This window comes from Phoenix dactylifera, chromosome 3 (assembly GCF_009389715.1).
Source record: "Phoenix dactylifera cultivar Barhee BC4 chromosome 3, palm_55x_up_171113_PBpolish2nd_filt_p, whole genome shotgun sequence".
Lineage (NCBI taxonomy): Eukaryota > Viridiplantae > Streptophyta > Magnoliopsida > Arecales > Arecaceae > Phoenix > Phoenix dactylifera.
In genome coordinates this window covers 18,587,158-18,609,659 of record NC_052394.1, presented here as the reverse complement: position 1 = coordinate 18,609,659, position 22,502 = coordinate 18,587,158, and the positions used below count along the sequence as shown (strand labels likewise).

Sequence of the window (22,502 nt, the reverse complement as noted above, 5' to 3'; positions counted from 1 at the left end):
AACTATAACCTACCATTTGAAGATAACCAAACATTCCCTAAAAGATTTTCTATTTACTCAAAAAATTAACAATGATTCGCAACTAATCAGAATAAAACGAGCATAAATACAATGAAACAGAGTCAGTCTCGTCTCTCTAACAAGATTTCACATCAATGTTAATTCACAACAAGAGGTTATCAAACGTAGACCCAACATGACTAATAAAAAAACCATATATCTTGCCATTGTAAGTTCTGCCGCCATCATCTGAGCACTCCCCAAACAAACGGAAGCCAGCATCCAAAGCTTCCTCCACAAACTTCAACAACCAAACCTGCATCTCATGTTGGAGAGCTTTAGCGAGTTTGACAGTTTCATCCAAACCATATCCTCTAGTCCAAGAATTGCTGGTTGTGGAATTAATCAGGACTTTTGAGTGGCTCATGGCAGGGTTTCCAAGAGAGTTCCTCTTAGACACACTTATTCTTGTAGGATCCTTAGAGGGAACTGCAGGTTTTTCAGCACCTTTTCTTTTTGGTTGGTATTCAGCACCATTGTTTAGTAAATGGACAACTTCAAGATCTGTGGCTAATGCTGCGTCAACCCAGAGAGAGGCTGATTCGCTCTGTTCACTGGATGCGATGTCGTGAGGTCCGTTGCTGCTGCGACTAGCAGCAAGAGTTTCAGCAATGACATTCCGCTTCAGGACATCATCATAGATGGATAGGAAACGAGCAATTGTTGGCTGAGGTTTCCAGCCTTCGATGAACAACAAAGAACAGAAAACATGCCGCCAAGGAGAACATTAAGTCGTATCAGCCTTTGATACTAATAGAGAACCGGATCAAACATTTTCAAATTTCAATGTAAGAAAAGAGGGTTGATCAATCACCTTAGACCCCTGATAACCGACTCAGTAGCCAAGGCCTCTTCCAGAGCCTCAGCTGCAGCTATGGATGCAAGGTTCCTCCTTTGAAGAGCCTCCTGCATTTGCAAAGAAGAAAATTTTTCATGCAATATGGATTCATATTAAAAATGCATGCATAAGATCTTGGAAGCATATACTAGTCAGATCTAGCAGCTTTATACCTTCCCAAGCTTTGCAAGGTTATCAGGGACAGCATCAAAAGGGATGCCGCCATCAGTCTACTTGAGGTTGTGAACTGTAATTTTTGTGGCAGCACCTTGGCTTGGCTTCTCCGATTCGGAGGTTGATTCAATCTTGCTACTCGGTTTAAGCTTTTCAATGGGAGATGCTGCCTCATTGCTGGATTGTCCACCACTACGATCACTCAACCGCTGCGATATAGCAGCCTAAAATCATCATATAATACAGTTGGCATAAAGCATTTTTCATGTAAGCATGAACGAGCAAAGAAACAAGACACATGGATGTTGATCCGATCACAAGCAATGACAGGAAGCGCAAACAGAAGCAGCATTCAGATAGATAAAATTGCAAGCAATAAGGTTGAAAAAGATAAGTGAAAAGGGCTGGAAGGAATGAGTACAACAACAAAAGAGAAAGTAGCACTATAAGAATCATATTACCATCATGCTAAGAAGCACCGGATACAACCGTCTCAGATAACTATAACCGTCTTTAGAAATGAAGAGCAATCGACACCTTGAAGCTAGCATCTAACAAAAACAGCCCTCTGCCAACGGGTTAAAGTTGGCAATGAATATAAATTATGAAATCTTGTCGATTACGAAGACAACCCTGTCATGGGTTATAGTGATCGTAGCGCGAATATCTGTGATCAAGGTTTTGAAATATGATATGGCTAAATGGCAAAAGAATGATTTATTTGCAAAATAAACTTGAAGCTATATTTGTGGAAAATAAATGATTTATACATGCATGATTTGCTTTATGACTTGTATAATGTATTATGAAATGCTTATTTTAGAATATATGTTATTTTTCTTAAATGATGCATTAACATAGAAAAACTCATACTTGATTCAGTAGCATGGTGCTTGGTTACTTACTGAGCCGCAAAGCTCATCTGTCTCTTTATGTTTTTTTTTTCCAGGTAAATAAGATTGCTAGGAGCTGAAAAGAATAAAGAAATGGAGGTTGAAAGAATAAAGCTTGAAGCATAGTTACAAGCTATCATCGATGTAGCTATGAGTATAAAATTTGGGTTGTAGTCTTGAAGATTCAAATATTTGGTCTATGCTCTATACTTGCTTCTTTTTGATTAGCAAATAAAATTGAACAAATTTTATCATGCTATATAAAAGAATATTGTTATTATGGGTTTCGTGTTATTGTGGGCAATACGCTACAGTAGTACGGCCATATCATACTTCGGATCTAGGGCGTGACAAATTATACTTCGGCTCCGGATTGTGACAAATATGGTATCATAGCAGATTCGGCCCATAACCTATGTGGACTAGAGGACACTGCAGCACGGATCTATCAGGACTGACCACGAGTTGATCGTGGTGCTCGCGAGAGTCATGTATTTCTTCCAACTATTTAAACCTAGTCCTTCTTTCCAAAAAAGAGATGCATCACAAACACCAGGTCGTGGTTAGCTCCAAGGGCTAATTTTGGAAGATGGGTATGCATAAAAAAAGCCTATCCAGCCAATTCAGGAACAAGACGGGGATATTTTCTTGCTATCAATTTTAAGCAACATAGCAAGTTAAAGATTATCTTCTTCTAAATTTTGGGTGGACGGTCAAGTAGGAGAAGTTGGCATATTTTTGAAATCATTAATTCCAACAGGCCCCATAGCACATATAGGCTTCAGCCATAAAATTCTATTCAAAGCTTGCATGCCCTGATAGCATCCTATCAAAGGCTGTTGATGCAAACCAAGAAAAGTTTCAACTCCATAAGAAAGGCAGAAAAAGAATTCAACCCACCAATACATACTAACCCAAAGAATAGCTGATAGTGATGGAATCACATAGATTATACATAAAACAACTGCTGTTTGAGAACTACCACATTGAGATTTGACAGTTTGACAGGATTAAGCATGCAGATATAAAATAGCATGAAAAGAAAATCATGATAACAGAAAATGGATCGCCTATTTCAAGTTAAATAATTTTCCAAGGCACAAAACATTCAAGATATCCTCAAAGAGTGTCATGGTGGGAGAACCCCCACACAACAATAATTCACTGTAGAAGTGACTGTGTATCAGAACCCTTTACTGCTGCTCGCAAAAATGAAAGTTCCACAAAAAAATTATTTTGACCTCCCTGCCACACCTACAGTGTTGTTAGCAAAATTTGAGTAGGACTCCAAATGCACCAATATAATGCCTGCCTTAAGCTATGTTGCATTCAATTGTCAACTACTTCAATGAGGGTCGGCTTGTAGTCACTAGGAGCCTCAAAACCATGGAGATTCATAACAGTGGCAGCAACATTGGCAAGGCCACCATCAGGTACATCATTCCGGAATCTGACACCAGGTGCAAGGCCAGGGCCTCCAATGGCAATGGGAACCTGCAAATTTTTAGCAAGTTTATCACATTCATATAGAAATAAAGGATATCAAAAATAAACGGACAGCAAGTTTACAAATGGCTTTGCAATATTGATATCAAAAGATTTTTCAACCTAAAAAAAAAACAACCAAAAGCTTAGGTACTGTTTGACCTCACTTTCAGTTGTCAATTTTCGGTTTTTGTAAAACCTAAAACTAGTTTCTATATTTTTTTTGAAAACCAAAATCCAAAACTTGTTTGGTAATCATTTGGATTGTGGTGGCAGCAGCCGGCCAGCAAGCACCGGCAGCAATGGTGATTGCACGGATAGCGGCGGCACCCAGTGGGCGGTAACTGGCAGGTAGGGGTGGTGACAAAGATGGTGGTGGTGATTACGAATAGTTTTTATTTTTCAAAAAAAAGTACATTTCCCCGTATATTCAGAAAATCAAAAGGCAAAACAAGCAATCGAACAAGTTTCCAGCCCCGATTTTCATGTTTTCAAAAACGAAAATAAAAAGCAGGAAATTGGCAGCGATGCCAAGCAGGCCCTTACGATTCAATCAGTGGGGGATCCAGAATCTTATAAGGTTTATGAATAGAATTTCTATATTAATCTGTGTCATATAATTGTAATAAAAACTAACATACTCCACCAAAATCAATCTTATGACCAGGTTTGGGATGTTAACACTCTCATCCTTTGTTTGTCTCTTGAACATCTGATATCACAAGTATGAAAAGAAAGCTTCACAAAAACAAGAAGTGTTTCAGGGGAAACTTATGTTTTGTTATTCAAAATGCACAAAGAAATAGGCACACGCCAAAAAAAAATGAAAAACAAGAGAACATGGGCTGATGGGAAGACAAGTTTACTTCCTCCTTTCTTCTCTCTTTTTTTTCCTTCAATGTACACATGAAGTTCCTCCTTTCCTTCTTCTACTTCTTTCTTCAGTTTGGATATCTACTGTCTGATCTCTAAATAGCAAAAATCTAATTGAAAAAATATTGGTAGGACAAAGATGTGAGATTCTTAGAATACGTGAGATCAAGTAAGAAATGCACATCCCTCCAGTTAGAGAACCAACGAGTCATTATTACAGCCAATCTCATCTCAAAAACTTTACATCCCAGCCACAAGTTGAAGGCCAAAATTGTGGGGGGAGTTTTAAAAGGGCCGGGAGAGGAGGGAGGTGGGGGGTTGTACACATAGAACTATGATGTTGATAAATGCAACTTATATCTACTTGGAGAATGGGTGTTCCCAGATGTGATTGGGGCAGGCAAAAGAAAACAGAAGAAAGAGCAGGATCAATCTCAGGAATTTTTGTTACATTCTTCCAATCTGATGCACACTAATCCTGTCACTTTAGTAAGCTACAACATTGTCTAGCTTAAGTCCATCAGCTGCACTAAGCGCTGAAAAAAAAAATGCAACGTACTCGTGTTCTCCAGTTACCGGGAGGTGATACTTGCCACCTTGAAATACTCATGTGATTTATATTATCCTCGGAAGTCTATCATATGCAAGTCCAGACAAAGGCCATCCTGGTCAAGCTATCCATAGTATGCTCATAGTAAGACTTGAAGCTATAGTTCGTAATACTGTTATCTGGCTCCAGCTTCCATGACCCTATAAACGCATCTTAAAAGTCAACAACACTACACAAACCCTACAAGCTGCACAGGTTTGTCTATTTCCTAACGAAAGTTTTTGCTCAATAGAGGATGTTTCAGATAATCTCTGTAAAGGCATTCAACCATCAGTATTCTAATTTGATAATAATGCACTCAGCCACAGCACCGAGGGATGCAACTAGTTATTTCTATTTGTTAGACAATATCCACAATGCATGCCCAGATTTTGTAAAGAGTCTTCCTTAAGATCACGACCACCTTCTAACAATTCCATTAAGATTACATTTTAAACAAGCAACAGCCTATGTGACAATCTAGAAACTTATGCACATGATCTCCTACACCAATATGGCCTGAGAAACTCTAGCTTAATGAGCAGAAGACCTCAAATTGTTTTTAAATAACAACGGCTGGTGTTCAGATTATAGTGACTTCAACATTCAAATATTTTGTTATATACTAAATTATACTAAAAGATCAAAAAGTTATTCTTGTTGTTGAAGATGAAGATGTTCTTCAGTACACTTACTGGTTGAAGAGTGTGGGAAGTAAGAATTTGAATGTCCCCTTTTTTGTCAAGTAGGGGTTGGCCGGATTTGTTCCTCTTCACCATGTCCTCAGCATTTCCATGATCTGCAGTGACAACATATATTCCACCCACTTGCTCTATTGCATCCAGAATGATCTGTATAAAAAGTAATTGGTTTGTAACCAAAGAAAAACATGGGGTTCTTATCAATAAGAGCAATCTATTAAGCTCAAAACAAAGTCAAAGATCCACATAACTGGTTTACGATAAGGAAAACTCTTGCTACTAGTAGGAAGCATCTAATGTTACATCAGCAAAAGTAGACAGCACATTAGTTAAATTATATGTCACATCGAAAATTAACTTAATTTTGAATATTTATTGGTTTGAAAAAAAAAAAAAAAAAGAAGCGAAACAAGGGCTGTGTTCTGATTTGGTAATTGAAACCAATTAAGAAGCAGCTGAGTGTTCAAAAAGGAACTGTCATCAGACATGTCTGGCCCGAACATGTTGCAACTGCAGACCTCAAAAGAGACTTCCAAACATCAAATAAAACAGTAAAGTGTGAATAGAAAATAATATGGTGTTTAGCATCACTTTCACTTTTTCTATTTTTCTAAGAAACAAATCTTGTTTCTAAGTTTTTAGTTACCCAATATAAAAGTAGGAAAGATACTACATACAAGTATTTATGTAAACAAAATTACTGATAACCTAAAAAATTCCTAAAAACTAGGCATGTTGAACGGAAAGAAAGTCAAAGCATATCCAAAATGCTACCTTGACAGCATTATCAGCAGCCTTGCATGCCACAATGGTGGCCTCTATATCACCAGTATGTCCCACCATATCTCCATTAGGAAGGTTGACACGAACCTATAACCACAGAATAGTGAATGATGCGAGCCATAAAACTGAAAACCAACCAATCCATCTTATAATTCATATGTTTCTCTACCTGGTCAAACTTGCGGCTGAGGATAGCGTCCCTTGCCTTTTCAGCAATTTCCAAGGCCTTCATCTTGGGTTTGACATTAAATGTAATTCCTGAATCACTTGGAATTTCAACATATTCTTCCATTGACGGGTCAAAATACCCAGATCGATTGCCGTTCCAGAAAAAGGTGACATGACCAAACTTGACAGTCTCACTGTCGAGCAAATGTGAAAGGGTTTCATATGTGAGTGTAATTGTCCTAGATATGAAAGCAATAATGGCCCTAATGCCACATCTTTAAAGAACAGGTATTATATCAATTATAATAGTCTTTCTGGGTGATATAAAAATAAAGACCACTGCAAGTAACAAATAACCAGTTATAGAATGGCATCATAAAACTCAAAATTACAAAGTAGACATAAATTATTGGTTCTCGTATCAGAGTTAAAACTAGACATAGGGTAAATATAATTGTATCTTGCTTTGTTAGAGCTCCAAAAATGCGACCAGTAGATTGTGAGAAAGACGAGGCATATTGGTCATACCGAAGTTCTCTGATAAACTAATAACAAAATGACCACAAATGGTATTCCTTAGTGTCCCAATGATAATGTTTAAAGCAATTAAAAAGTTTGTGTTCTCCAAATATTGTTCCTGGATAACTTTGTGGTTCACCAAACTGAGGACAAAATGACCATGCATGCATTTGTTAACATTAAGCACTTGTTAATGTCAAGAAAAAAATCAAATGAATAACTGAAGTTTATTAGATTTGTTGGTTCTCTGGTTTTGCGAAAAATAAAATTTAGAATAGAAACCAGATATAAGTTTTATGAAAACATCGTCTCCACACTTTTTGAACCATTTGGAAAAGTAACAGTTCATTTAACTTCGAAATGGTTGTATGAAAAACAGGAACCCCACCCTTTTCTTTCCTAATCTAATTGATCGCCGAAAAACACATGGTGTTTGTTATAAAAATTCCAGCAACCTAAAATTTTGTGGTGAACAGTATGATACCTGCAAGCAAAAGTACGAATGCCATTGTGCACTAAGTATTCTCCTGATGTCCTCTCTATCTCTGGAGGAGAAACAAGATAATGGCTTGGAAGCTTCAATTCACCATCATACTGAAGCATTCCAGCATATCGAATCTTTGGAAAGCGAACACGGTCAAATTTGTCAAAATCTTCATATTCTAGTGCTTTAGCAAGCATAACCATACGATCTGCTCGGAAGTTCAATGTTACAACTGCATCACCATCCACTATTGGCCCAACTGCCTTGCCACTCTCATCAACTATAACAAAAGGGGGCAGGTACTGATCATTGGCTTTGGGTTCTTCCCTGAGCTTTTTCACAGCTTCAACAGCACTTTGAAACTTGTGTGGTGCTTCACCAAGAACCTGAGCATCCCAGCCACGTTTAACAACGCTCCAATCATTCTGCAAAATGAATAAAATGATCTTTTAAATCAGCAGCCCAATTTATTTGGTTGCTATTCAAGAACCCCGAGAATTCATCAAAACCAACTGTGTGAACTACCAACTCAACACGTTAATAAGAGCAAAATGCCAGATGAAATGCAAAATTTGAATCCACTGTACAAATAGCACACAGAACACAGGACTGCAGTGTCTAGCTAGAAAAAAAAAAGGCTAAAAAAATAAAATAGATATGTTCCTGAAGAAATGCTCCTTTATAGTGAACAACTTTACTTTCTAGGGGGAGCTCCACCTAGAAAGTGACAAATTATAAGCAAAAGATTTGAAGATATTTTCATAAATCAGTACGAGACAACATAGCCATCATATTTCTTTGGAAAACATTTGGTGTGTCCCAACCTAAGAAAGTCCCATGGGTGTCTCCTAGAGTGTAAAATATAAGAGGCACGAGTCTTTGAAAGAAGCATCAATTCAAATCCTCTTGATAAGATGAATCGCTATCTGATATACAGCTTATAGGGGATGTAATAGATTCGGATGTCTTAACAGATACCTCGTAGCGATCCATGGTAACATACATCCGACCTCCACCAGATGCAATCTTTGCATCAACACCTTTCTCTCGTAGCTTCAAAAGATCTTTCTCAAGTGTTTCTACAAAACCAACACTTGACCCATCCAAAACATCACGGCCATCAGTAAGAATATGCACACAGATTCTTTTTGCACCATTCTCGCTAGCACCTTTCAGTAGCAACTGCAAAGAAAATGATCCATTAAGGTAATCATAGGTACATACATAGAACATCCATCAAATAAGAACTGAGAATTCCTCATCTGTACCTGTAACTGATCAAGCCGAGAGTGGACACCTCCATCACTCAATAACCCAATGAGATGCAAAGTACCGTGATCAAAACATTCCTTGATGTACTTAAAACCTTCCCCTTCATATATCTTTCCAGAGGCAAGTGCAAGATCCACCAGCTGAGCACTGTATTTCAATATGTAACAGCATAAAACCAAGAAAAAATATTATAAAATAACAGGTGAACATACACCACAGCTCTTTGGTTCTATTTGATTTTTCATTAACTTAACGTCATTCTACTAGAAGTCTCTGCTTGGGGATTGATTAGGTTTACTTCAAGAAGTTTTGGTATAGCTACAAAAAAGTTCAATTAGAGAGTGAAAATACAGATTAAGTTACTGCTTAATCTTCATGTCTATTTGTTGTGATAAGGGCATTTGATTTTTGAATTATTTTACATGATCCAGGTAATAGAATAGTGCAGTAAACACATCATAACAGAAGGTCCGAAAAGTCCTTCAACGAATAAGAAACACGATTTACTTATCTTAATTTATTTAAATGCTTGTTCAGTTAATGATTCAGAATAAGAAGACTTGACAAATATAGTGGTCACAGTGAAATAATATAGAGATTGCCATGAGGCCCATACAGAGACAGACATAGGACCAACTTACATAATAAAACTAAATCACATTAAAGAGAAGGACATGTTCATCTGAAAAAAAAATAAAGATGTTTTAAAAAACCTTTTTTTAAATAACTTACATGATGGGATTTTTTTTGTAATTAAGCATGATAATATTAATAAGAAAAACACTTTTATGTGAAGATAGAAGGTTCAAAAGTGAGCATAACTACTAAAACGGTACTATAAGATAGCATAACTAGCAGATGATTGCCCTTATAAAGATAAAAGTTGTTTTGGTGAATACCGTACCCTTGGGCATAAATGCGTCCTGCACCAAGCGCATTGTGACCTACTTCACTGTTACCCATGTCGTCATCAGTAGGAAGTCCCACCGCTTTGCCATGAGCCTTTACCAATCTCCACCTTTCCAGAGCACCCTTTTGCAAGAACGTGATGAGTGTTAATAACTTATCTTTAAGTTGAAGTCATTAATGAAATTATTAAGTTCAATTTCAGCAAAAACTAAGAATCAGCAGATATTTACAACTTATATACTTTGAAGCGACAAATCAGAAAAGACATAGGAAACATAATGATGATCTAGAATAACAGCTGTTACCATAGGATATTGACTGTAATAATAGTTACAGAATCCCTACATCATATTATGCATGTATATGTGTGTTCCAGTGATATGCATATGTAGTTGTTATTCCATTATAATAGTTCTTATATAACTTATAATAATAGTTATTTGTTTTTTTCATCGTATATCTGATTAATATAACATTTTTTTAAATTTCAATTCCCATATCTTTATTATAATGGCTATCAATGGCAATCATCTGCTAGTTATGCTAATTATGCTATCTTGTCGGCGTGCCCGCTAGAAATCAAGGCCGAAGAGCTCGCTGGAGCCAAGGTAAGGCCCCAACCTTCTTCCCCTTTGTCCTCTCTTTCTTCCATGGCCTTAAACTACCGTCGACGATGGAGAAATTTGTTGGAAATTGGTCAGATTCCATCTCCCCTATTTTTACCAGTCTTTCTTTCCCCTTTTCCGATAACCGCCGCCACTGGCATTCGTCGCCGAGAGCCCTAGCCCCCTCCTTGCATCGGCCCCGAGCCCGAGCTAGACCCTTAGCTATTGGCAAGCGGGTTGGAATTCGAGAATGACAGAGCCAATAACCCCCCTTTTCAGCCATATTTTTGGGTTGAATTTGACCAGCTAGCTCCACTGCCGCTACCAACTCCCCCTCCCCTGCGCTGTCACCTTGCCGGACCACCATGATCACATCCACCAGCTGGCTCCCTTCCTCCTCCGTTTTGCCAAGAAAGAAGAAGAGGAGGAGAGAGAGAACCATCCCTCTCTTTCTCTCTCGTGTTTCCTCACTCTTCTTTCTCTCTCATCTCCCTCTTTCTCTCTCTAAAAAGATACATAGATCCATGAACTGAGTCCCATCGACTTGACGTACGAACCCAAGTTGACCCCTGCAAAGGGCCTGATCTGTCCTGGTGCCTAGGCCGCCTACTAGACCGATCAACCCAACTCTGTTGAATGTTCCTGAAATCTTCATTGATGAATCATGTTGATTGATCTTTACCTGATTGAGTCCAATTCATTGAGCGAAATATCTAGACTTGTCACGATTTTATCATATGATACTATGATTTATTCTATTTTGCAATAACTGTTATTTTCTCTATATAATGCATCAATTCATGTACAAACTTATGCTTGATCCGGTAAGATAGTGCAAGACTTACTGAGCTATGTTACTCATATATCTCTATTTTTATTTTTTTCTTTCTAGACAAATAGGTCGATAGGAACGAAGGAAGGTCCAGGTTTGGAGTTTGTGTTAGCAAGCTTGGAAATTTTGTAGAAAAAATTTAGCATTTTAATTAACTATGAATTTATAGTTAATGATTTTCTGAATATTAAGAATTATGGGTTTTGTATTTATGTCTGAATTTAGGTGCTATGAACCAGTATTGATTTTATTTAATGGATGATGAAATTGGATTTTTAATTATTATATTTTGTTTGTGATGGATTTGGAAATCTAAATGTAATATTGGCTTCGTGTTATTGTGGGTTGTATTCTTTGGTAGTATGGCTACGTTATGCTCCGAATCTGCGCATGGCATATTTGTGTTATTGTTGATTGTATTTTTCGGTACTATGGCTATGTTATGCTCCGAATCTGCACATGAAATACTGAGTTTAAAAAGCCATAAAATTGTTATTCAGAACTTGATATGATATGCATTAGTACATGCAGGATTTAATTGCTTAAGCAAATATTCTATATGCTTAGAAAACAAGGTTCAGGTACCAAGTCAATGATGGGATATTATCTAAGCATCAGGTCATGCCACAATCCAACGTATAAAAGAACAGGGTGGAGAATTCATGTTTTCTACTCCTATTGGTCAGTACGCTGCTACAGAATGTTAGGTGCAGCATACATAGTATATGCCGCTGCTAGACTATCAAGTAGCAATCCTGAGACGAGACGAGCCACAAAGAAGACTTGATTGCAGATAGCATTAATTGTTTCAAAATTCTGTAAGGATCATTCCAAGGCATTGTTTAATATATTAGCTACTACAATGTAATAACGGCTATTATACTGGTTTTTGAGGATCATTTGCAAAGGACATGCACACAGAATGGGTGACACATAATGATGATTTATTAGAAAAAGGAAACAAAAATAATGATTATCTGAATAATGGTGATGTTTATGTTTACGAGCATCCAGTTACAGTGGATTTTATCCAACAACCAATTTAGTTAACATTTTCCCTGTCATGTGGTTAATATATTAAAAAAGATCAAATCTCCATGCTGGTTTAAAAACCAAAATCTTACCTTTACTGTCCATTTACAACAGCTATTAGATTATTTTCAAAAAGATAAAAAACATCCAAAAGCTTCAATGGGCATGTAACAACCATTATGGTTTTAGAGGTTGTAGTTAGGGGATTTCAGCATGTTATGTAAATCTTGCTCCAAGGCAGTCTGTCGAGAATCAAGACCCTAACATACATGAACCCCATCGTGATGCAACTAGAATGTATGTATTCTTGCGGGGTTTGCTATAACGAGAATGAAAAGCAACGGAATTTGATAAGTTCCATCGTATAACAATCCTATACAAAGTAAAATAGGATTCAATAAATGATTCATTTAATATTGGATGCCCCATGATACATTCATGATATGCTGTTCATATAAAATTAAATATGAAATGAAAAGATGGATGCTTTATGAAATATTACAGTATCATTATAACTTTGCAGAAATTCTATTATTCTACATTTATAAAGATTTAGCAGGAAATTATAACTAAGTTAATGCGAGCCAACAGGAAACTAAGATCCCCGCAAATGCATTTGGCGAGGCCATAAAAAGGTCACGGTTCTCGACAAACTGAAGCAACAAATACAGAGAGTTAAAAAAAAAAACCAATCTTTATACCTGCTTGAGTGAATCCATGGTAGGGGTCTGGGCGACGTGAATGCAGTTGTACTGATCGGGACTGGCTTCGCCCCATCCATCCAAAACCACGACGGCCACCGTCTTCCCCTTTGGAAGCTTCGGGTGATCCGCCAATTTCCACGAAATCTCAGAGCTCCCCATCTCTCCAAATGCTTCCAAAATACATAAAAATTAGACCAAAAAAACCAGAAATCCAAACAGGAAAACGCGATTTATTCCGAAACCTTCTAACTAACTCACGGAAAAGCAAAATTTGATACAGAAAGATCAAATCCAAACTCCGCATAAAAACTAGCCGGATGGATTAGATCTCAAGAAGATAATAAAGTAAACCATTCGATAATCGCAATCAATAGCCCAAAACACGATTTCTAAAAAACAAAACAAAAAGAACATGTTAAAAAAAAATGAAATCGATGGATACCTTGCTAGGCTTCTCGAGAAGTCTTTATCGGATGCTAACGAGAAACAGGGGAGATCGAAATGAGGACCTCTCCGAGGGAAAGCTACGATCTATTTATGGTGGGAAAAAAAAATTCTTTGGAGACGGTCGAAGTACGGCGGCGAAGTCATAAACCGCGCGCATTATTTCCACCCACAGTTTGCGATGGTACACTCCCTTCATTCCATTTTCGGTAATACGCGTACCATGCTGATACAATGTACCCGGACTGGGCCGGCACCGGTCCCGCGGTTCACATGATTATTCGCCCCCTGCGGTTCACAGAAAAGCCCAGTAACTCGGCGTATCTTTAGTGTATCCCCTGGAAAAAAAAAAAAAAAATAGTGTGACAATATCTGTAATATTTCTTCTTTATCTTTTGGTGTTCAACCGTTTGACGCGATTGGTATGGTGAGCTGGAAGGTCCATGTTCCTGATGAGACAAGCGTCGCATCCAACGGCTGAGCTCTGAAATTGAGTTGAAATATGGAATTTTTAATGCTATTTGCCTTTTAGAAGGTATCTAATGCTGTTTTATGTTCTAGTGTCCGATTTCGGTGATTTTAAGTTAAATTGTTCCAATGCAATAACGTCCGTTCATTTGTATTTTTGAATTGATTGCTTATTTACTTTTCGGTAATGGGTGGGTGATGTGCTCTGTTAAAATGTGCCATCGGAACATGGCAACTGCGAGGAATGCTGGGTGACGTCGGATGGATTCCACCTGTTGTTATATTCTTGCGTGGCTCGCTTAAATGCCGAATTACTCGGAGATTGCTATCGTCGGGACGCTTGCATAGACTCTTTTACAAGGATGTATGATCTGCCGTTATTTTCGTCGAATGAAAATATCTTACCCGTCCAAAGGTGGTATTATTATGTTATGAACGGAGGATATGGATTTAGATGGTCAAGGCGGACGGTGGATCGGAAGGTCGCGGATAAAATTCTATGAGTACATTTTTACGCTAAACTACCCGGCTTCTGGTTAGGTCGCACGGGAGGGTGAGGGTGAGGAATGATCCACTGGATATGCCACTGGGCTCTCTGCTGGACTCCATAACAATTGAGAGCAAAACTTGTTGGGATCGCTGAGACTTGTGAGATTACTCACTCTGCTGGATCTTTTTATGTGATTAATGAATGTCTCGAGATTAGGTTTCTTTTTAGAAAATAAAACTATTTCAAATCTTCAAAATTTAATCTATACTTTTCTTTAATATTCAAATTTTTATTTTGATTCTAATTTTGATTTCGATTACGAACTAAACACATCAGAAGTTATGGTCATTCCAATTTTCATTCCAATCTATTCCGAATTCAATTGTGAGCTATACACATCTTGAAACATATGATTTTGGCTCTAAAGACGGACGAAGTAGGAACTTTACCCTTCGTGCTTGACATTAATTCATTCAAGGTTATGTAGTATACAACATTCACTCTACTTTCTGAAACTAATTGTTGATTTAAATAAAAAGAGAATCTACTTATGAAAGTCGTTTTATGTTGCATAGCTTGTAGGGACCAAGTGATGAAGCTGCCAACCTTAATGCATTGGAAATTGAATACATTGAAACGAGAGTGGACTTAGGTAAAACCCCGCATTCCATGCCGACCAATAGGGACCTAGGATGAACTTAGCCATCTTAGAATCTCGTGCTGGTCGAACCCGCACCACGGCTGTCCCCTCTTGGGGGTTTCAACCAACGGAACGGGAGCTTAAAGTTAGAAATCAGGAGGAGCACACGGAATGATGGAAATAGAATCGAGGGAATGCGCCGCAAGCCCTCTGGGTGCACCAAACCCAACTCCGGGGCACACAGGAAATAGACGCCGACGAAGGTTTCTGGGCCCGGTGGGACCCGTTGATGAAAAAGAGGAAGAAGAAACAGAAAGAGAGTGCAATAAAGAAACTTTTCTCGCATATGGGGATGTAGCTCAGATGGTAGAGCGCTCGCTTAGCATGCGAGAGGTACGGGGATCGATACCCCGCATCTCCATCATCTGTTTTTTTTTTGATTTTTTTTCGGCCCGCACGCCCTCATTGCACGTGTGATTCAATTATTGAAAGGATAGCCGTTCGTTCCTTGGGCCATGGAGCAACGAAGTAGTGGTTTTTGGGCCTCCTTGTAATGCCGTCTTGTCGAGCCTTATAAACTGCTGCTGTACGCCTAAACTCTTTCGGCTCCAAGAAAGGTCTAGTCCTCAAACATACCGTCTCTTGTAGTTTACATCATAGATAGAGTTCGCTTTAGATTGGATACTGCTTTAGCAAACTTTTTGTGCATATTCCTTGCCTATTACTAAGGGGTGGATGGTGGTGTAATGCAAATCCAAATGTGGGCAAAGGGAAAATTTCGTTGGGAGGTAAGATCATCATCACAAGAAAGACAGCAGTTCAGATATGTTTAGAGATCAAGTTGAGAAGCTTAGCATTTTAGAGACTTTGAATGAACTAAAAGACCATCAAACGGCGATCCAATTTGGTAAGGTTCAAGGATGTTGTGAGATTCGTGCATGCTGCTGCTGCATATGCTTTTGTTGGCACAGTGATGGAGATGCATGCATGCATGCAGCAGCGGTTTAGAATGGCCTTCGATCCATTATCTCTTAATGATTCAAGGATTCAGATGCATCAAGAGAATATTTTTGAGCTTGTAACACGTAGGCAGGCAGGCAATGGACATTGTCTTAAAAGAACTGACCGTCAATTGCTGAAGCTTTTGTATAGGATGGATAGTAAGATTGCAGTCTTTATATGTTCAAGATTCAAACCATTATTAGAAGCATTGTATTTCTGGGTCCATGAAGAAAGGCTTGATAAGCGTCGAATGTGGGTGAGAAGTCATTATAAGCTGAATTTTCAGGCTGGTTAATTCCATGTCACCTCCTTAGGGACGGACTCAATTGTTAGGATACTGGCAATTGGGTAACAATGGCTTGAGAAAATAAAAACAAAAATGAGGTGAAAATATCCCATTGCGCAGCACAAATTACCTAGGACTCAACTACACTCCATCCCTCACACCCACACCAGTAAAATTTATTAGAAGGGAGAGAGATAAAAAAAAAAGGAAAAAGGAAGATATCACTTGACATCAAATCTACGAGCAAATTTAATAGATCCTTAGTGATTAGTTACTTGTAAGGGTAGGGCTCGGAACCAAGAACTTCAAGCTCCAAAAGAGATCAAGGACACGAACTAAAATCCAACAAACTATTGCTTCTCCCGCTTGAAAAGAAATGGGACCCAAAATGTTGTAACCCAATTGTTTCTAAATTTGACTTCCACAACATGCATAAGAGGACCGGTAAGTTACGACTTTCAAGGCCATATTTTGAAAATCCAGCAGAATTGGGTAGAACTCGAGTCTGTTGGATTATCCAGCCTGTATTCTTCTAAAAGCCCATCCTAATCCTAGTCTGAATCCAATTTATAGATTTGTCGGTCTTCATGAAGAAAAAAGAAAACCTATAAAGATTTTCTTTTTCTTTCTTCCACAGGATTTGAATTTGGAACTTGGAAGAGGTGAGGTTATTAGGTTGATATGGCCTTCGCACAGGTTCTAAAAAGGCTTAGCCGAGGAAGTGTTTGTGTCCCACGCGCGAGGTTGTCATCAAGGGCCCTGCCATTGGGGTTGTCATAAATGAGTGCACCACTTTTCCACCATATTGACTCGACTTTGGCACAGCAGGAAGGTTCCTTTCTGTTCGAATTTCCAACATCTTTCTGTTTCTTTTTCCGAGTCCAGCAATCAATGCAAGAAAGGAACCCTCGTCTCCAAATTAAAGAGAAATTTGACCTACATGAGTTGATTTCTTGAAAGAGTCTGCCTGAGTAGCAGAGGTCATCTTCCAAAATAAATCTCAAATATATGATTTTTCCTGCAGGCAGAATATAAGAATTCCTAATCAAAATAACAAGTGGTAAGATCTAAAAGATTTGCGGTCATCGAAACCCTAGCATATGACATTGTTTTGGGTTGATAATGGCACTTGAAACTTAAATTTGTTCAAGAAAATCTCCTTTGATGGATGAGAGATATTTACAAGTTGTAGAGTGCTAATTGATCTTGCCTCTCTATTGATTGCTACGGAAGGCAGTCAAGTAGTTGATTCCAGTTACAGTGGAGGGCGACGTACCAGCTGTACAAGGATTTGAGCCACATAACCATCCATGAGGGATGTCATTGGACCATGTCAAGCTTGGAATGTGACAAGGACTCTTTGACCAGCCTCCATGATTTCATAGCTAGGTTGTAAAACTCGGCATTCAAATTTGGACCAGGTCATTCGACATATCTCATGATTTGAGCCGCTTATTGCGGTGGTTTTGATATTTTCTTGCTCTTTACAGTAAGAAGATATTTTTTCAACCGAATAAGAAAAGAAAACCAAGAAGGCTAATTACCCTAAAGCCTTACTATGGCTTCCAACTGCTTGTTGCTGAAAGTGATTCGATGTCGAAAAACAGAGAAAAGAAGTGAAGGGCTAAGACATAATGCAAGAATATTTTAGACATGTAATTAAAAGATATTTCATCTTCACAAAAAAAAAACAAGTGAGTTGGTATAAATCAAACCAATTATAATCCTATTTTACTTTATAATATTTACCTTTACAATAACAAAATATTCTTCGTCCATCACCCCATGCGCCTAATGCACAAGAATAAAGTTAAAGTGTTTGCTTGTCTAAGGCGGCAATATTTTATGAGAAATATTGAGCAATAAACAATTAAACTTTACTTGGAGAAGTTTGTATTTCTTCACTCTTTTAAGCTGATATGATTGGAATGGATTGGAACAATTGATTTTTTTGAAGGGAGGTTTGGAACAATTATCAAACCAACAAGGTAATAATCTAGGAATGTTCGTGTGGGTGGCTCGGAACAATTGTTAAATCAACAAGGCAACAATTAAGTTGATGCATCGTGAAAGCAACATTGATCAATTTTAAACTAAAAGCTTCATTTGAAACTTATTAGAAATCCAATCTAAATCAAGGTAGCCCATCCCTAAAATATTAAATCATACTTCAAATTAATTTATGCAAATTTTTCTTAGGTTCATATTGCTCATACCTAAAATATCTCAAAAAATTCAACTCAACATCTAAGTTAATCGTAAACCACGTAACTACCATAAGACAAAAATATTTTTTTTTGATAACTTAGGTTATCATTTTGTAAGGAAAAAAAAGTTTTTTTGGGGCTAAGAGTCAGAAATAAGAACACAGTTTCTCTTACTAATATTTCCATTGCGAAGAAAAAATATTTACACTCACGTAGCACTTGCCTTTTATTGGTACATGGTTTATTAAAAAATCAAACCGTGACACAATAAAAGGCTCCCATAATCATCCTTCCTCTCTTCCCAACACCAAAAAGAGAGAGAAAAAAAAGAAAAAAAAGGAAAAGAAGGAAAGAAAAACTTTCCCATGACCCTTCCAATCGTCACCCCGATCGAAACCCCACTCTCAATCTTAGCCCTTGATACGATAGCCCCGAGATCCGAACATCTGATCGAGGACGATGACGATGGCCATGGCGAGCGATGCGTCGAGATCTGGCTGCACGACGAGGCGGAAGACGTCGGCGCCGAACGCCGCCCCGCCGGCGGCGGCCTCCTTCCGGCGGACCTCCGCTACCGGCCGCCGCCGCTCGTCGTAGACCGCGCAGCTTCTCTGCGAGTACGACCCCTGGACCTCGTAGCCATCACCTCCGGCGCAGGCTCCGCACGGGGTCACGTGCGCCAAAGCCTTAGAGTGGAGGAGGTTCACGTGCCGCTTGACGGAGAACCTGGGGTTGACGGTCTCCTCGCCGTTATAGATCAGCCAGTGGTCTCCTAGGCTCAGCTTCTGCGCCACAAGTTAACGACGGCGTGTTAATTAACGGAGCTCAGTGACCGTTACTGAACCCAATACAATTTAGGTATCCCCTTGAAGCCCAGAAAGTTTTTTTTTTCCTTCAAAAAAATTTCCAAACTTCCATAGTATCAAAAAGACATTTTTAATTATTCTTAGAATTAAAGTTAATTACTTTTACACTCTTTATAGAGAATTTAAGAAAACAAAAAAAAATTTGTTTAATTCTTTTTGGGTTAATCATGTTTCTCCTTTGGATCAAATGCTTGTCTTTGAAGCTTGATCAACAAAAACATCCATTACAAAAATAATATCAAAACATAGACTATTTAAATAATTTTGTATAAGTATCACCCAAGAACTTTCTTGCGCAAGGCGCATTGGAAAACTTAAAAAAGACACCCCAAAAGCCAAAATGGAAAACTTCATTCTATTATATCCAACAAAGCTAAATATTCACTTATTGTATAAAAGAGATCAAATCCGATTGAAACATCCTTAACGAATCATCTCTTTTTTTTCAGTTCTCAACTTATCACCTTATAATTATTCTTGAAGTTGTTAAAGGATATCAAAATTATATATACCTTCCGCCGGATGGTGAGGAGCGGTTTCCCGGCGGCATCCATGAGCACGACTTCACCCTTACTCCCCGACCCGTAGTTATCGACTCGGAATACCAAGCTTCCCTTGGCATCAAAAACAGTAAATCCACTACAGTTGAATAACAGCGACTTCCGCCACACCGTCAGCACCGCCGCCTCCGGCAGGCCCACGGCGTCGCCTCTGCAAGAGACGGCAGGCCTCGGGAGCTCGAGGGCAGGAGAGGCAGCATTCGGGTGGACCTTCGGCATACCCCAGCGTCGGCTTCGGTGGCTCTCCGGCTGCCGGAAACTGGAAGAGGAGAGGGAGAAGAAGAGCTAGTCGGAATGGGACATGGAAGGAGGGGAGGGCCTCAGCTACCGTATTTATAGGTCGGGCGGACGGAAACGCCCCTGGGGGGCGATAGGATGGCTCGCACGTGTGAGGGTAGGGGTTTAATTATTTCCAACTTTGGGAGGGATTAATGATAATTAGATGTCGTTTAGCGATGTTACTTATGGATGGTTAATTGGAATATTGGGGCGGGCTGAGGGCCACGTGGCGGCCGGCAAGGGATCGGATGGGTTAAAGAAGTGGTGACGATAAGCAACGCGTCCTTGGGCGGTTTGGTGGGGCAAGCGTCGGAAAAAGGCAATTACTTTGGAGACTTGAGCAACTTCGGTATAGAAAAATAACAAACAAACAAAAATTTATGTACTATAAAGGAAGAATAGGTGTGGTGTTTTTGCAATTTCGTTATCATGTGGACTGTTCTGCAATTTTTTTTACAAAAAAATACTTCGGAGAGATGGGCCTATATAGAAAAATGTTTTTCTATAGATAAGCAGAAAAATCAACGTATAGGTAGGAAATAAAAATCATGATTGGTTTGTAGTCTAGTGGTAGCATCCATTCTAACTTAATTGGAAGTATATATTAAACTCACGTAGTTAATTTGGACTCATATATATATAAATATATAAAATATAATATGTGAGCAGAGATAGAGCTAGAGATCTATTAACATGCTTTGCTAATTGCTAAGATACCTGTTGCCGGTTGAGATTTGAAAGTTCTTAGTAAAGATAGTCATGTATATTATATACTTAATTATTCTTAAAAAGAATCTTGCAAAAACAATTTGTGATGGGACACATGTATCTTGCTTTGTCCATTTCTATTTTTTTTTTTTTCAAATCGAGCTCTAATATTTCGATCTTTCAAATTCCATTCCATGGTTTTCTCTTTACGGAGGTTGTTGTAATCGATCCATCAATGCATCAACGTGTCCACCTTAATTCCCTTGCTTTCAAGATAATTAATTTACAACTTAAAAAACATGTACTAGTTTCCTCATATGAAAAAACTATTCTTAAAGTTATCTTAAGAAAATAAAAAGAGCTTTTGATGGTATGTTCGACAAAATCTGGTGCCTCATCGTTAACTCTTTACAATTTACGACGTCAATGGTGGTTTAATGACTTAATCACAGTGGACGCAACATGTCCTCATTCTCATTTCTCTGTGGAATACATCCATGATAATTATGGTTACTTATTTGAATATGCAACATACTATAAATTTCTCCAGGGATGGATTAAGTGGTCGTCGACGTGAGAAGTATTACACATCCCTGACTAATAATGATGCACAAAATCGAAATATTGCGAACAACATTTCGACGGCCACTTAATCCATCCAACCAAGCAAAAACTAATAAGGGATACCAAGCAACATACTATAAATTTCTCCTGGCTAATAATGATGCACAAAAACTAAATATTGCGAACAACTTTTCGTTTGCATCGCTCCATGTCCAACCAAGGAAGTGCAAGAGTTGGCCAGCTTGAGTTGAGTGCATGAACAAATTATGCCTAAAACTTCGCTAGCTTCATTAAAGAAGCATGACATGTCGTTGATGATAAGGGATACCAAGCACATAGTTAGTTCCCTTAGCATTCTTTTAACGAAACAAATAGGAGACAAAAATAAAGCGTTCTATCATAAAAAGTGAGTTCAATTATCAGTGACTTCCTCCTTTTATGTGTTGAAAGGGATGAGTCAAGAATCAAAGGAAGGAGATAAGCAGATTTTGACAAACTACGTTGTGACAACTTTGATATGCCTTTTGTTTTGATCTCAGACAACCTTTTGTAAGCTAAGGTGGCGAGCTACGCCCTTATAAACTTGGGCACATGTAGTTGTTCCTTCCATATCTTCCTCTCGGGGGTAGCATAAGATTTGTGCCCCTGATCAATCCATAGAGATAAAGGCACTGCACCAAGATGTGCAGCTGGACCAAGAAACCATTACCTTCTTTCTTTTAGTTTGTTCGAGTTCTACGACAAAATTCAGGTCATTGTGTTCAATTGAGATTATTGCTTCTATTTTGCTCGTCGGTGTCAAGAGTTGGCCAATCATGTACATAGCCAGGGCCAACGAATCAATTTTAGGTGGACATTGGTCTAGATGATGCCATAATGTAAGATCATGTTCCCTACATAGTTTCGAGTTATTGGAATATTCTTCAATTATTCATGATTGTTTAATGATTCTTTGAATTATTTCCTAGTACTTGATTCATCAATAATTTAACAATTAGCATGTCTCATGATTTAATCACAACTTATGAAGTAACATGACAATCACAAAAGTCTTATCCAATTGAGAG

General features: G+C 38.4%; 2 protein-coding genes and 1 non-coding gene across 3 annotated transcripts; 1 reads left to right on the top strand and 2 right to left on the bottom strand.

Moving 5' to 3' along the window:
- Nucleotides 1-3,011: 3,011 nt before the first annotated feature.
- LOC103717874 (2,3-bisphosphoglycerate-independent phosphoglycerate mutase) lies at nt 3,012-13,526 on the bottom strand. The gene is made up of 10 exons (XM_008806417.4): nt 13,364-13,526; nt 12,919-13,091; nt 9,744-9,871; nt 8,836-8,986; nt 8,546-8,749; nt 7,568-7,992; nt 6,566-6,758; nt 6,388-6,483; nt 5,608-5,763; nt 3,012-3,459 (listed from the first exon to the last, which is right to left on the bottom strand). The coding sequence occupies exons 2-10, from the start codon at nt 13,078-13,080 to the stop codon at nt 3,295-3,297; spliced, it is 1,680 nt and encodes a 559-aa protein (XP_008804639.1). The 5' UTR covers nt 13,081-13,091; nt 13,364-13,526; the 3' UTR covers nt 3,012-3,294.
- A 1,785-nt stretch (nt 13,527-15,311) lies between these two features.
- On the top strand, nt 15,312-15,384 carry TRNAA-AGC. Its single transcript has one exon. It is a non-coding gene; the product is annotated as a tRNA-Ala (tRNA).
- A 3,220-nt stretch (nt 15,385-18,604) lies between these two features.
- LOC103717873 (protein LURP-one-related 8-like) lies at nt 18,605-20,199 on the bottom strand. The gene is made up of 2 exons (XM_008806416.3): nt 19,837-20,199; nt 18,605-19,243 (listed from the first exon to the last, which is right to left on the bottom strand). The coding sequence occupies exons 1-2, from the start codon at nt 20,101-20,103 to the stop codon at nt 18,869-18,871; spliced, it is 642 nt and encodes a 213-aa protein (XP_008804638.2). The 5' UTR covers nt 20,104-20,199; the 3' UTR covers nt 18,605-18,868.
- Between the last annotated feature and the right edge of the window lie 2,303 nt (nt 20,200-22,502).

Excerpts from the sequence above, each read along its gene's own strand:
- LOC103717874 (XM_008806417.4), bottom strand. The coding sequence starts at position 13,080 with ATGGGGAGCTCTGAGATTTCGTGGAAATTGGCGGATCACCCGAAGCTT. Across the intron at positions 8,750-8,835 it reads CTCGGCTTGATCAGTTACAG|TTGCTACTGAAAGGTGCTAG; the intron begins GTACAGATGAGG and ends TTTTCTTTGCAG. Across the intron at positions 7,993-8,545 it reads TTACCATGGATCGCTACGAG|AATGATTGGAGCGTTGTTAA; the intron begins GTATCTGTTAAG and ends TTCATTTTGCAG.
- LOC103717873 (XM_008806416.3), bottom strand. The coding sequence starts at position 20,103 with ATGCCGAAGGTCCACCCGAATGCTGCCTCTCCTGCCCTCGAGCTCCCG. Across the intron at positions 19,244-19,836 it reads TCCTCACCATCCGGCGGAAG|AAGCTGAGCCTAGGAGACCA; the intron begins GTATATATAATT and ends CTTGTGGCGCAG.